The sequence below is a fragment of the Sceloporus occidentalis genome, unplaced genomic scaffold (assembly GCF_023333645.1).
Source record: "Sceloporus occidentalis isolate IW3139 unplaced genomic scaffold, rSceOcc1.0.p SCAF_12, whole genome shotgun sequence".
Classification (NCBI taxonomy): Eukaryota; Metazoa; Chordata; class Lepidosauria; order Squamata; family Phrynosomatidae; genus Sceloporus; species Sceloporus occidentalis.
This window is the reverse complement of record NW_028316992.1, coordinates 14,043,331-14,059,258: the sequence shown is the minus strand read 5'-3', so window position 1 is coordinate 14,059,258 and position 15,928 is coordinate 14,043,331. Positions and strand designations below refer to the sequence as shown.

Sequence of the window (15,928 nt, the reverse complement as noted above, 5' to 3'; positions counted from 1 at the left end):
CTTAGAGGAAGGGCCTGAGGAGGAGGAGGAGGAGGAGGAGGAGGAAGGCTTAGAGGAAGGGCCTGAGGAAGAGCAAGAGGAAGAAAAGGAAGCCTTAGAGGAAGGGCCTAAGGAGGAGGAAGAAAGCTTAGAGGAAGGGCCTAAGGAGGAAGAGGAGGAGGAGGAGGAGGAGGAAGGCTTAGAGGAAGGGCCTAAGGAGGAGGAGGAAGAAGAGGAAAGCTTAAAGGAAGGGCCTCAGGAGGAGGAGGAAGAGGAAGGCTTAGAGGAAAGGCCAAAGGAGGAGGAGGAAGAGGAAGGCTTAGAGGAAGGGCCTGAGGAGGAGGAAGAGGAAAGCTTAGAGGAAGGGCCTGAGGAAGAAGAGGAAAGCTTAGAGGAAGGGCCTGAGGAGGAGGAGGAGGAAGGCTTAGAGGAAGGGCCTGAGGAGGAGCAAGAGGAGGAAAAGGAAGGCTTAGAGGAAGGGCCTGAGGAGGAGGAGGAGGAGGAGGAGGAGGAGGAGGAGGAAGAGGAAGGCTTAGAGGAAGGGGCTGAGGAGGAGGAGGAGGAGGAGGAAGGTTTAGAGGAAGGGCCTGAGGAGGAGGAGGAAAGCTTAGAGGAAGGGCCTGAGGAGGAGGAGGAGGAAGGCTTAGAGGAAGGGCCTGAGGAGGAGGAGGAGGAAGGCTTAGAGGAAGGGCCTGAGGAGGAGGAGGAGGAAGGCTTAGAGGAAGGGCCTGAGGAGGAGCAAGAGGAGGGAAAGGAAGGCTTAGAGAAAGGGCCTGAGGAGGAGCAAGAGGAAGAAAAGGTAGGCTTAGAGGAAGGGCCTGAGGAAGAGGAGGAGGAAGAGGAAGGCAGAGGAAGGGCCTAAGGAGGAGGAGGAAAAAGAGGAAAGCTTAAAGGAAGGGCCTCAGGAGGAGGAGGAAGAGGAAGGCTTAGAGGAAAGGCCAAAGTAGGAGGAGGAAGAGGAAGGCTTAGAGGAAGGGCCTGAGGAAGAGGAGGAAAGCTTAGAGGAAGGGCCTGAGGAAGAGGAGGAAAGCTTAGAGGAAGGGCCTGAGGAGGAGGAGGAGGAAGGCTTAGAGGAAGGGCCTGAGGAGGAGCAAGAGGAGGAAAAGGAAGGCTTAGAGGAAGGGCCTGAGGAGGAGGAGGAGGAGGAGGAGGAGGAGGAAGAGGAAGGCTTAGAGGAAGGGCCTGAGGAGGAGGAGGAGGAGGAGGAGGAAGGCTTAGAGGAAGGGCCTGAGGAGGAGGAGGAGGAGGAAGAGGAAGGCTTAGAGGAAGAGCCTGAGGAGGAGGAGGAAGAAGAGGAAGGCTTAGAGGAAGGGCCTGAGGAGGAGGAGGAGGAGGAGGAGGAAGGCTTAGAGGAAGAAGGAGAACTAGAAGAAGAAGCAACTTCTTGGCAGAATACTTGGTTGTTGCTTATTATTATCATTAAATTTTATTTATTTATTTATTTATTTATAAAGTTTTAAAAAGACTTATTTATGAAGATAATCTCAGGGAGTCTCTATATCTTCAGATCAGGAAAACTTTTAGGTGTTGTTAAGGTTTGGAAATGCTGTTTGGGGTCCCTTCTGGCTTTGGGGCCCTTTCATCCTCCATTTTGGGTTCCCTGAAGGCCTCCAACTGCCAAGCGCAGAGGCAGAGGCAGCCATTTTGTGTTCCGGCTGCCATTTTGTATTCTGGGGGCCATTTTGTGTTCTGGCAGACATTTTGTGTTCTGGAGGCCATTTTGTGTTCTGGCAGACATTTTGTATTCTGGTGGCCATTTTGTGTTCCGGCTGCCATTTTGTATTCTGGGGGCCATTTTGTGTTCTGGCAGACATTTTGTGTTCTGGTGGCCATTTTGTGTTCTGGCAGACATTTTGTTCTGCTTGTGACTGTGGGGAATAATGTTCCAGAACCTTCTCTGAGCCTCAGTTGAACAGAGGCATCTCTTTCTCTCCTGAGGCTCCAGAGTCAGAAGGAGGCCAGGCTCCTTGGGCCAAAAGGAAGGAAGTGTGTCCTTTGTGTGTCTTTTGTGTCTCTTTTCTGAGAGGGTTTTCTTATTACACAGCTCTGCTCCTTCTGGGGAACATGGGTTTTAAAAGGGGTCAGAAATGGGGATGATAGTTTTAATACAAGCCTTATTTTTCTTATTCACAAACATAGGGCTTTGGCTTCTAAGAGGAGGCTAGTCCCCCAAACAAGGCCAAAAGTGGCTCCTTTGGGAGGTTTTAAACCTCTCCCCAGTTTTCTTATTAAGAGATTTTCAGGCAAGAAGGAAGGAGACAGACTGACCATCTCATATTACCAAGAATGATGTATACAATCATACAAACAAACAACAACAACAAGAAGAATAAGGATTAGACAGAAAAAGTGCTTCTATTTTTGAAAAGCAAAACCATTTTTACAGGAGAAAAATTCGACTTGGGTGCTTCTATCCTTTTACAACAGACCTAGGTTTTATCTGCATTATAGAAATGATCCGGATCGAAGCCGGTTTAAATCTGCTGGCTCCATCCTATGGAATCCTGGGATTTGTAGTTTGTTGTGGCATGAGAGCTCTCTGGCAGAGAAGGCTAAGTGTCCCAAAGGTAAAAATCCCAGGATTCCATAGCACTGAGCGGTTAAAGTGGTGTCAAAGTGCCTTATTTCTACAGTGCGGATGCAGCCTTCTTGGGAAAGGGGCTGATGGTGGGGAAAAGCACTGGGGACTCTGGAGGTTTCAGCAGATTACAGTATTTGTTCCTTTATTTATGATGCACTGATTTCACATCTAGCTACAGGGACATAACCAGGGCCCTCTCCAAATTCCCATCCCCTAATCCAGTGATGGTGAACCTCTTAGAGGCCGAGTGCCCAAACTGCAACACAAGACCCACTTATTTATTGCAAAGTGCCATGTCCCTCTGGCTTTCTAATAACAAACTCTGGCAAACTCTGTGCTGGGGCGATGGAACATGTGCACACAGAGAGGGCTCTGAGTGCCACCTCTGGCACGCATGCCATAGGTTCACCATCACACTCTAAGAAGGCATGGAGTATCTGTTGTGTAGGGGACCTAGGTCCAGGGGGCTTTGTTTGGTGCAGAGGGAGGAAGGGCATGCCCACCTCTGCATCGGCCCAAAGTAGGCACATGTCACCTGCGTATATAACCAGCAGGATGCTGTTCTCTATGTCTTTGAGTGCTGCAGGGTTTCTCGCCAAGCAGATCCTAACCCTGGTCCCTTTTCTCAGGAACCTCATCTCGGCCTCCTTGGACACGGCTTTGGGGCTTCTCTTGCTGGAAGTGACTCAATTGCAGGACCACCATGAACCCCTGTCCACCTGATGGCCGACACAGAGGCCAAGCGAAGGGAGTTGGGCTCCAACAGAAAGAGGCTGCCGAGGTACAATAGCTCTTTGGTGAGTCACTATCCTAATAGCTTCATCAGTGTCACTGTTGGGTCAATTTATGAAAGGAAGCAAATAAAATACTGCCCGAGTTTGGCAGAGACAATCCTGGTTAATCTTCTGTCACCCCATTATTTTGGGGGCTTTTAAAATGTCCTGGTTTCTTTCTCCTCCTCCCACTTTCCCCTTTCTTCAGCTCATTTCAATTTCTGCATAAGGAGTGCCAAGGAGTTTGCAGCCCATCAACTCAAAAGTGGGGAGAGGAGAGGAAAGAAGGAAGATATGGCCCTTCCCAGGAGGCTGAAGCAAAAGCAAGCTGCTGTGCCCTTCCTAGTTTGCGTGATCTTCCTCATAAACAACGTTGGCCATCTTCACTGCCTTCTAGGTTGCTTGTCCACGTGTGTCTTGCTTTTCCAATCTGTGAAATGTTGGGGGCTATGGGAGAACATCTCTGGATCTAAATATGGGGTGGGCCCAGTGGCCCTGAAGCCCAGTGTGTTCCCCAGTACTGTTATTAAAAATGACGTTTGCCTCTCAAATGTGGCAAGAAATATCTAAATGCACCATAATTCTTTGGTGACTTAATGTACTGTATGTGTTGGGATAGTCAGTCTCCTAATCCATCATCAGTATCCCAGCCATGGCCTAAATTATATTGTGTATTATATTGTATATTATATTGGAAAGATTCAAGATAAACTGAGTCTCAAAGGCAGTAGCTTTTTTCTTGCTGACAGAATTTAAAGTTTATTTCCTGGACTGAATTTTAAAGTGATCAAATAATATTTGGATGCACCATGTGCTTTCCTCCCCTTTTGCTTAGTCACTCTGTGGATGAGGGCTATTTTCTGTTGCAGGTGACCTTTGCGGATGTGGCGATATATTTCACCGAGGACGAATGGAAACTGTTGACGAAGAAGCAGAGAATTATGTACAGTTATATAATGATGGAGAATTATGAGAATGTGGCCTCTGTGGGTAAGGAACCGGAATCCACTAGCATTATAGAATCATAGAGATGGAATAGACCACAAGGGCCATCCAGTTCAACCCACTTCTGCCATGCAGGAATACACATTCCAAGCACTATCCAACCTCCAGTAGTGGAGGCTCTTAACTGACTGGTTTGTGAGCTTTGGGTGGCAGACATGCCCCCGGGGGGAGAGGCATATGTGAACAGTGGAGAATAAGGCAAGAGGTACCTTGGCAGCCAGACTGTTTAGGGGCTGAAGGGGGAGGAAAGGGTAGGAGTGTGGAGATAGTTAACAATGGAGGGAAAAGGTTTAGACACTTCAGAGACTGCTTAGACATGTTAATGGGCGCTTCTACCTGAGTTTCTCAATAGACCTTTTGGTGCAAGCAAAGGACTTTTTTCTTCTGAAACTTAGTTCCGCCCCCAGATATCACACCAATTCTAGGATTTTGTGGGAAGACAGCATGGAGATTAATGCATTTCTCACTGAAATGGTACTCAGCACATCTCTGAGTATGTTTCCACCTTTTTTGGCCCTCTTCCAGCCTTTTGAGGCTCTGGAGAGGCTTCTTGGGGAAAAGACCTCCCTTGGCCCTGCAATGGCTCAGAGAAGGCCCAACAGTGTCAAAATGGCCTCCACTTCCCCAAAGGGATGCAATACTTAGGGTCAAAACATGATTCCTATTTTATGGCAATACACTGTGCAGTTGCCCCTGAGATACCCTGGGGGCCCATGTGATGCCCCCCTAATGCCCAACAATAGCCCAGCCCTGTCTTAGAGATGTCTTAAGACTGTTTTAAGGCTGCTCCCTGGTGCTTGATCCTCACCAAAATTGGAGACCAGGTCCCAGCCCCCTTGCTCTGCCTTTCCCATTGGGTTATTTCTATATTGATTATTCTACCTTTCTCAACAAATGAGCCTCAAAGTGTCTCTTTTATGCATCACATAAATGGGTGTGTATCTGTGATAGAGAGAAGGAGCAAATGTGAAAAATAGAAAGGCAGGAAAGAGATGGTGAAGGTGAAATGCTGAAGCAGTGCAGATGAGCAAGAGGGAAGGTTGGAGAGTGGAGGGAGAAAGGGAAGGGGATTAGGCTGGGAGGGGGGATGAAATGAACAGATATAGGATGGGGGACACCTGGCTGAATGAAACTACGTGCGAAAGGGATCTAGGAGTCCAAGTAAACCACAAGTTAAAGATGAGTCAACAGTGCGATGCGGCAGCTAACAAGGCAATGCGATTTTAGGCTGCATCAACAGAAGTATAGTATCTAGATCAAGGGAAGTAATAGTGCCACTCTATTCTGCTTTGGTCAGGCCCCACCTGGAATACTGTTTCCAGTTCAGGGCACCACAATTCAAAAAGGATATGGAGAATCTGGAGTGTGTCCAAAGGAGGGCAACTAAAATGGGGAACGGTCTGGAAACCATGCCGTATGAGGAACGGCTTAGAGAGCTGGGAATGTTTAGACTGGAAAAGAGAAGGTTAAGAGGTGATATGATAGACCTGTTTAAATATTTGAAGGGAAGCCTCCAACCTGATAGATTGTAATAATAATAATAATAATAATAATAATAATAAGTTTTATTTGTATTTCCCCCCCCCCCCTCGCAACGGATTGAGGTGGTATTGCAACCATAAAATAGCCACAAAAAGCGATAGCATCCAATTTACACACCGTAAAACAACCAGTTGCCAAAAACTCAGTTCGAGACAAATAAAAACATCGTTTAAAATGCACAATTGTGATCAAAAGCGGGATTTTTCCTTAAGTTCTTTACAAGAGGTCGGGTGGGTAAGCTTGCTGGAAGCGATCTGTCTTAAGTGCTTTCTTGAAAGCATCCAAGGTGGTGATAAGAGGGATCTCCTCCAGCATGTTGTTCCATAACTTGGGGGCCATGGCTGTGTACGCTGTGTGAGAAGTTGTTCTTAGACTGCTCTTTGTTCTGAGAGGGCGGGGCAGATTGTGTAGGGAGAGGCATTCCCTCAAGTAGCTCAGGCCCAAGCCATGTAGGGCTTTAAAGGTAATAACCAACGCTTTGTATTGCTCCCGGAAGCTAATTGCCAGCCAACGTAGAGATGTTAGAACTGGTGTTATATGGCCTGACCTAGATGTTCCGGTGACCAATCTGGCTGCTGCGTTTTGAACTAACTGAAGCTTCCGAACTTGTTACAACGGTATCCCCATGTAGAGCACTGAACCTCAGAAGTGAACTTGAAATCAGGCCCTTGTTTTCATACATATTAAGGGTTCCATTTAGGAATTATGAGCAATGTCTATGACGAGAGGAAAGGGTAACACAATAATCCCTTTTTCTCTCATGTTTCTTTTCCAACCTGAACTTGCTTAGGTCCGTGGTTGATTCCAGAGGCCCTTTGTCACTCGAAATGCTGGAGTCTGGGTAGGACACCCACAAGTGCTATGCTTTTAGGGGAATTTCATACTTAGCTCAAAGGAGAGAGTGAGGCTACAGTGACCCCGGGATTCATCCCAACTATACCAGACCCAGAGGCACACAGAACTCCAGAGGCATTTCCAATAGGTTTTTGTGTTTTATTTAGGGGGAAAGCAAAATACACACATACACACACATATACACATATAGGTGTTCATGCACACACACAAGAACTGGGTAACAAAGGTGGGGGTGGTGAATAGTGTAAGGCTTTGCTAATGGTAATATCTAGATTCCAATTGCTGAGGGTCCAGAAAGGAGAGAGAAGTCAGTAACTCCAATGGCAAGTGGGGCTGGCGAGTGTAGTGAGGTGTTTAGCAGTGTAAACGAACGGAGTGTCTGTCTGCAACTGGACTGACGCTGAAGAAGAGCCAGTTGGGGCTGATATTTATACTGAAATTGTTGCTTAGGGGCAGAAACCGAGCTTTCGAAAAGGTTTAAATTGCTTTAGGATGTTTCCTGGGTGGGGAAAGAATTGTACGAACCTGAAATAAATGCAAATGGTGCTTGGCAAAAATACCTCAGACAAACAGGATTGTCACACTGGCTCTTAGGTCCTTCTTGGCTCTGAATTCTGGTCCCATTCACAAGCCAATGTATAGCACAGTCTGAAGGCAACATTCCCAGAGCTCAACAATAACATAGCAGAGTACAGAAGCAAATCTCCAGATATAGGCATTGGCAATGCACTGACCACTTTCCACACTTAAAAATAACTGACACACAGTTGATTTCCTCCAAGTCCTTGGAGGTTCTTTAGCTTGCGTTGCAATATAAAACAAATATTTGCAAGCTCTCCTCTCTGACTTCCATCAACTTCACAATCTCTTCTACACCCAACACCAACCCACATCAATCCGCATGTGCGCTGTATACTGTATTGGTTGTGAGTCATCTCCTGGTGCCACACAGCATGAAGCATCCTCTGCAGTTAGCTTGCATCATACCTTGGGCTCTGACTCAGGACTCTCTGGCAGTCTCACAGGAAATGATGCCACTTTTCAATTAAAATAGTTTTACATATATTTAATGAAATATTTTTCAATGGCCCGACTATCTGCTTCTACTCATTTCCTCATGGCAGTTCCCCTTCAATCTCTTCTTTGGTAGCTCCTATGAGTAAGAATACAATCATTATATGGATTTGGGGGCATCCAGAACAGGGTCATGCTCAGGTCACTCACACCAACTTTATTAATTTAATCTCAAATAGGGAGGGGTGAACGTGGGGCTAAATCTTGGGGTAACACTTTCCTGGCTTTACACTGTGATACACTCATTGTCCTCTTTTACAGAAGAATTTGTCGGTCACAAGAGAGTCCACACAAGAAAGAAGTCACATAAATGCCAGCATTGTGGGAAATATTTTGCTTACAAGTCAGTCCTAGTCATGCATCGAAGAGTCCACACAGGAGAGAAGCCATACAAATGCCAGCATTGTGGGAAATGTTTTTCTTCAAAGGCACACCTAGTGAGACATCAGAGAGTCCACACAGGAGAGAAGCCATTCAAATGCCAGCATTGTGGGAAATGTTTTCCTCAGAAGTCACACCAAGTGAGACATCAGAGAGTCCACACAGGAGAGAAGCCATACAAATGCCAGCATTGTGGGAAATGTTTTTCTTCAAAGGCACACCTAGTGAGACATCAGAGAGTCCACACAGGAGAGAAGCCACACAAATCCGAGAAATGAACTAAAGCTCTTTTTGTCAGTAAGGAATTCCAAAAATATATTTTCAATCCAGCAGTGCTAAGAAAAGACTGTTGTGATTTTGTTTGTAATGTTTGTCTGTCCATATGTCTGTTTATGTTAAGTTTGTATTTTGTTAAGATTGGGTTTTAATTGCTAATTGTATAGATAATGACTTTCGGTTGTAAATTTGGCTGCGGATTGTGGGTCGTGGTATAGGTTAGGCAGATGAAGGGCTGGGATTTATTACAGCTGGTTAAAATAGTTATGGGGATGATAGCTTTTGGAATTTGTGGGATGTTGGCTAAAGAAAGTTGGAGGCAGAAAGGGCGTAATTTCAGGAATGGCAAAGGGGGGCTTGGTACCTGTGGGGCATAGACTGGGGGGGGGGGCTAGGTTTGGAAGAGGGTGGAGTTTTAGGTTTGGGGGTTTTAATGTCTTGTTTGGATGGGAGTGGGCAGTTCTGGCTTAGACACTGAATTTCTATGTGTTCACAGTAAAGTTCTTTGCTATTTCAACACACTGGACTCTTTGATGCACAGAAGTTCTGAATTTGCCCAAAACTGACCCTTTCTTCTCTCCTCAGTCCTCAGCTCCATTCCCAGCCATAAGAACAGCAGAGGCAAACACACAAACATCCAGGATACACAGGGACAGCTATATTTCCAAACTAGAGCCTTCCTTTCATGCCTTTCCCTCCTGAGTCCAGCTCTGCACCTTGGGCTCTATTGTGGTCTCCTCAAAGGAAGAAAGGAAGGAGGGAAAGAAGGGGAGGCCGCTGAAGCCCAGGCACAAACCTTTCTTTCCCACAAAGACCGCCAGCAGAATAAGCAGTAGCATCTCGGCCCTGGCGATCCTGCGCATGCTGAGGAGGGGCCTTTGGGGACATCTATGTATGCACAGTCTCAGCCCCTGAAGCCATTGCTGCCCTCATAGTCTATTCTGAGGAGGGATGGAAGTGGGGAGAGCCCTTGTTCATTCAGATAAATGGCTGGAGGGTCTTCTGGGAAGCCTTTGGGGGTTATAAGAAGGAAGGTTTCTTTGGGGATTCTCCCCCCAAAGAAAGGCAGGAGGCCTGCCAGGCCTCCTCTCCCTCTTTCCTTCCCTGCCCCCTCCTTGGGGGATTCCTTTGGGCCCAACTACTTGGGGGTTATTATGAGAAGAGGGCAGGGGGGGACCCTTGGAGAGAGACATGGCCATGGAGGGGAGGGGGATCCAAAGGTAAAAAGGACTTTGAGGAGCCCCCTCCCTCCTGGAAAGTGGGGCAGAGGAGAGACCCTCCCTTCTGATGCCTCATTTGGGGAAGAGTTTTGTGCCAAATAGCATCACTCAGGATAGCATTAGATATAACATTTTGGGGGGGAGGATAAGTTTTCTCCAGAGTCCTGGGGGAGGGGGCTCTGAGGGGGGAGAGAAGAGCCAAAATCTAGGCCAAAGCCAAGAGGAGGAGGATGGAGGGATCTCAAAGCTCTGGCAATCCCCTGGCAACCTGGGAACTAGGTTTAGAGGCTCATACGATCCGGATTGGGCACCCTCCCTCACATACTTACCTTTTCCTTCACAAAACCCCCGCAGAGGAGGACCAACAGAGAGACCCATCGCCCCAGAAACATCCCCCCCCCCCCCGGTTCTGGGAGCATACTGAAAGGGCCTTGGACCCCCTTGAAGGATGTAATAATAATAATAATAATTATTATTATTTATATTCCATCCTTTCTCAAAGGAATCAAAGCGGATTACAGTAATAAAATGACATACAATTTAAGAAATACAATTAAATCCCCCAAACCCCCAACCCTCCTCCCAATTATAAAAACATTAATTGACCCTTAAAAAGCTATTAAACAGCAAGAAAATTTAAAACATCCAAAACACAATTTAGTAAAAAGGTTGGCAAGAGTAAGGGGCAGGGGCAGGGAGAAGCAACTCTATTCTAGTCTGGAAAGGCCTTCCGGAAGAGATCCGTATTAATAGCTTTCCTAAAGGCTTCCAAGGTGGAAATATGACGGATCTCATCCGGAGGTCATTCCAGAGCCTGGGAGCAGCTGATGAGAAGGACCTCTGGGTCACCGCTGAAAGTCTGGTCTTCTTGAGTTGTTGCCGGTTCTTCCCAGAGGACCTGAGTCTGAAGGTGGATGGTATGGGAGGAGGCGCTCCCACAAGAAGTCAGGACCCAAGCCATGGAGGGCTTTAAAGGTTAAAAGCAACACCTTGTATCTTGCCCAGAAACTAATGGGCAGCCAGTCGAGGGATTTAAGAACCTGTGTAGTGTGGGCAGTTCTAGAAGTGTCCGTAACCAATCTGGCTTCCATATTCTGTACCAATTGAAGTTTCTGAACTTGGAACAAGGGTAGCCCCATGTAGAGTGCGTTACAGAAGTTGAGCCGAGAGGTGACCAGCGCATGTGCTTCTGTTACAAGGTCTCCCTGCTCCAGGAAGGGTCTCAGTTGGCGTATCAGCCGAAGCTGATAACAAGTGCTCCTGAGGGTCGCATCCACCTGAGCCATGAGATGAAGCGATGAATCCAGGAGCACTCCCAAACAGCGGACAGAGTCTTTCAGGGGAAGTGTGAACCCATCCAGAACTGGCTGACATAACTCCATTCCCAGATTAGGAGTCACTATTACAAGTACCTCCATCTTACTTGTATTCAATTGTAGTTTGTTTTCCCTCATTACTGCATTAAGACAGCCATTCAGAGGAGAGACACCATCCTTAGTCATTTCATCCGTCTGAGACATAGAGAAATATGTTTGGGTGTCATCAGCATATTGATAACATCTTGCCCCATGTCTCTGGATAATCTCACCTAACAGCTTCAGGTACATGTTGAATAGCATTGGGGACAGAATCGCGCCTTGAGGGACGCTTGACTAGAGCTCCCTCTTGGACGAACAACTGTCTTCAAGCAACACCATCGGGAATCTGCCCGCGATGTAGGACGTGAACCACTGGAAAGCAGTGCCCCCAATTCCCAAGTCTTCCAGAAGGATACCGTGGTCAATGATATCGAAGGCCGCTGAGAGGTCCAAGAGCACCAGCAGGGTCACACCTCCCCATTTCAAAGAGCTATGGATGCTCAGATGGAGATCATTGACTGAGGTAACCATGGCAGTCTCAACTCCGTAACCTGCCTTAAATCCGGTTTGAAATGGATCTAGAAAATCTGTTTCTTCCAAGACTGCTTGGAGTTGAATGGTGACTGCCTTCTCGAATATCTTGCTGTAATTCTTTCTTTCCAGGGGGTCAAGGAAAGACTTTTTAGAAGTGGTTTAACTACCGCCTCTTTGAGGCAAGATGGAAGACAGCCTTCCCTCAAAGATGCATTCGTTATGTTTTTAGCAGCATTTTGATTATTATTATTATTATTAACCTTTATTTATGAAGCGCTGTAAATTTACACAGCACTGTACATGCAGTCTTTTTAGTTAGACGGTTCCCTGCCCTCGGGCTTACAATCTAAAAAGACATGACACAGAAGGAGAAGGGAGTGGTGGAGGGAAAGGGTAAGAGGTCCAGCAGTTCCTCTCTACCTCCAAGGCCTGGACCAAGGCAGATGGACTGGTGGGAGGGCTTGGCTTCATCATGGATGGTTAATCATTTCCCAGGGAAAATATATACTCTCAAGTAGGCCGTTCAGGTATCTCCCCCCTGAACGGCCAGCCAAGACGGGCAAGGATCGAGAGAGCAAGTCATCTTTTTCATACTCCCAAGGAGCTTGCCCACATGCTCTGTACTAACTGACTCAAACTGATCCAGAATAACAGTATAGGCGGAGGTGCAGGATACTTCTCCTGTCGCCTCTGTCCTAAGGCTGGCATCCAAATCGGCTATTATGTGGAAATTTTGTCTGCGAAGTAGTTATTAAAAGGATCATAGCAGGCTTTTTAGGTTCTAAAAAAGAGTTCAGGATGGGGGGCATTTGAGTCAAGTCCCTTACCACCCTGAATAGCTCTGCTGGACAAGACTTTCCCGACGCAATAGATGCAGAGTAGAAGGACTTCTTAGCTGCATCTATTGCCACTCCATAGGATTTAAGAAAAACCCTTATCAGGTATGAGTCGATATTTCTGCCAGTGGCACTCTAGCCGTTGTCCAGCCCCCTTCATTATTCTGAGATCTTGAGTATACCACCAATTGCGATTTGAAGCAGATTGGAAAGGGCGCTTGGGAGCGATAGTTATAGCTCTGGTAAGACCGTTGTTCCAAGTATTGACCAGAGCTTCAACAGAATCGCCAGCATTACCAGCCATCAAACCCTCTAAGGCCTCTGGGAACCTAGAGGGTTCCATCAACCTTTGAGGGCGGACCATTTTAATAGGTCCTCCACCCCTGACAGGGGGAATAGTGACCTTCAGCCCGACCTTGACCAGGAAATGATCCATGGTCCATGACAATGCGGAGATATTGACTACCTCCACCCACGGATCTGCCTGTTCCGTACAGACGAGCACATCGAGAGTATGACCTGCACAGTGCGTGGGCTCAGAGCCTATCTGGGAAAGGCCCATGTTTGTCATGCTGACCATGGACTCCCGAGCTGCACCAGATACGTTCGTTAAACCGGCCTCGAGGGGGATGTTGAGGTCGCCCAGGACTAAAAGCCTAGGCGACTTCTGCAGCAGCTCCGAGACCAGTTGTGTCTGCTCCGCTAGGGAGTCTGTTAAGCAACGGGGTGGACATTAAACCAACAGAATCGCCAGACTTTCCCTAGTCTTTAAGCTGAGGCAAATACATTCAATGTGGTCCATTTTACAGATCGGTATCCTGGCCAAAGCAAGATTGTCTTTATGGACCAAAGTGACATCCCCTTACCTGCTCACTGACGGAGAACCCGGCTGGTAAGGCCTGAGCCCAGGTGGCAGAGCTCTCATCACCCAGCCAGGTCTCTGTGAAACAAACCAGGTCAGCCTCTTCGCCCAGTAGGAGATCATGGACTATCTACGTTTTATTTTTGACTGACTTAGTTACCATCCTTTAGACACATGGCTCCAGTTTCTCCACATCCTTTTTGAATTGTGGTGCCCAGAACTGGACACAATATTCCAGGAGGGCTCTGACCAAAGCAGAATAGAGTGGTACTATTACTTCCCTTGATCTAGACACTATACTTTTATTGATGCAGCCTAAAATCACATTGGCCTTTTTAGCTGCCGCATCACATTGTTTTTTTTTTAATATAATATTTATTTCAATTTTTGAATATAATACAACCGATTAAATTCTTACAGTTATACTTCTTTAGTTCATTTCCGTACATCATCAATGTTTCTCCCTCTTTACTTCCGGCAGTTTCAAAAAGAAAAAAGAAAAAGAAAAAAGAAAAAAGAAAGCAACAAAACACCAAAAGACATTACAGTATACTTTTAACCACGGAGAAAGAGAGGAGATTTTATACCTTTCCTGTCATGGTTCTTTTTATATATATTTACCCCTTCGTCTGTTCCACACCACCTTATCCCTTTACTGTGTTATCTAATAAATGGTTTTTATTGAATCCGATCCACACCAACTTCAGTTGGGGCTATAGGGATTTTTTGTGGGTTTTTTTTCCCCTTCTTCCTTTCCTTTTCTTTTTCTCTTTCCCCCTCCCTCTTTTTTCCCCCCAAATTCACAAATTCTAATCTTTTATTTATTTATTTATTTATTTATTTTGCTCTTTGTTCCATTTTTCCCCATTTTTTTTTCAAACTCTTGTTCTTTTCTTCCTGCGATATACATAGTCATTCTATCCATTTCCTTGAATTCATATACTTTATTTTTCCATTCTGCTATATTGGGTATAGTTTTCCCTTTCCAGTGCCTCGCAAATACCATGCGTGCTGCCGTAATCTGGTAAAGTAATGTACTGGTCAGATTTTTATTTAATTTTGTATTACATGTTTCTGTCATATTTAATAAAAATAATTCAGGACTTAGGGGTATGATTATTTCATTCACTTCCTGTATTTCCTTATGTATTTGCTTCCAGAAATTTTGTGTTTCCTTACATTTCCACCATACATGATACATTGTTCCCGCTTTTCCTCTGCATTTCCAACAGTGTCCATCTACATTCTTTTTCATTTTTGCTAGTCTGGAGGGGGTTAGATACCACCTATAAAATATTTTAAAATAGTTTTCTTTTAAAGTATTTCCTTTTGTAAATTTTTGGGTTGTCTTCCATGAGTTCTGCCATGTATCTAGTGGTATGGTTTTTCCTAAATTTTCCATCCATTTTACCATTGTTTCTTTTACCGTTTCTTCCTTTTGATCAATTTCTAGAAGCCTATTGTAGATCTTCTTGATTGATCCTTTCTCTTTCCCCATTATGATTTTATCGAATTCTGTTTTTCCTGTCTCTATACCTTTGTTCTTTATATCCTTATTAGTTTCTATTTTTAACTGTTCGTATTGTAGCCAATTGATTTTTTTCCCCTCACATACTAGAGCCTCTATATTTTTCAATTCCGTCTTCCCTTTTATATTAGTTAAACAGTCTTCGTATTTTACCCATTTGTGGTTTTCCGGGAACTCTTCTTTATGAAAGGAAGGCTTCTTGTGTTGATGTCCACAATGGGAGTTTAGTGTAAAAGAAATCCTTATACTTTTTCCAAGTTTTAAGTATTACCTTCCTGGTGTTGTGGATGTTAAACCTTCTGTCTGTTTGCTCGTATAAAAGAAGTGCGTGCCAACCTGTTTTCATATCAGTTGCCTCTAATTCTAATTGTTTTTTATTTTCTAGTGTTATCCACTCTTTAGCCCATAGGAGGGCGCAAGCATTAAAGTATAATTCTAGATTAGGTAAACCTAGTCCTCCCATTTCTTTTTTCCCTTGCATCACTTTTGCTTTTATTCTGGATTTCCTCCCGCGCCATATAAATTTAGCTATATCTTTACCCCATTGTACAAAAGGTGATTTATTCGTTATTATTGGGAGTGTCTGAAATAGAAATAACATTTTAGGTAACACATTCATCTGGATTACCGCTATTCTTCCCAAGAGTGACAGAAATTTATTGGACCAATTATTCAATTCTGCTTTGATTTTCCCCCACACAATCTCATAGTTATTTTTATACAGATCACTGTTGGAATTAGTAATTGTTATTCCCAGGTATTTAGTTTTGTCTATGATTTCAAATTCCGTTACTGTTTTTAATCTTATGATTTCTTTTGGGCTTATATTTTTGGTTATTATTCCGCTTTTGCTTTTATTTGTTTTAATTCCTGCCTGATTTCCAAATTCTTCTAAGATTTCTTCCACTTTTTTAATACTTTTTACAGGGTCATCTAGAAAGATTACTAAATCGTCTGCGTATGCACGCAGATAGTAATGATGATTTTTTGTTTTGGGTGGTCTGATCTTTTCTTCCTTTTTTATCTTACTAGTTAATATCTCTATCATCATGATAAATAATAGTGGAGAAAGAGGGCATCCCTGACGGGTCCCTTTGGTGATCGTACAGCTGTTTGTTTTTTCT

At 45.0% G+C, this 15,928-nt stretch overlaps 1 protein-coding gene across 1 annotated transcript in view; it reads left to right on the top strand.

Moving 5' to 3' along the window:
- LOC149305313 (uncharacterized) overlaps nt 1-8,683 on the top strand; it is a 119,348-nt gene extending 110,665 nt beyond the window's left edge. The window contains exon 5 of the mRNA XM_089478031.1: nt 8,113-8,683. Coding sequence (XP_089334157.1) covers nt 8,113-8,468 — 356 coding nt within the window. The 3' untranslated portion in view covers nt 8,469-8,683. The remainder of the gene's footprint in view (nt 1-8,112) is intronic.
- The last annotated feature ends 7,245 nt before the right edge of the window (nt 8,684-15,928 follow it).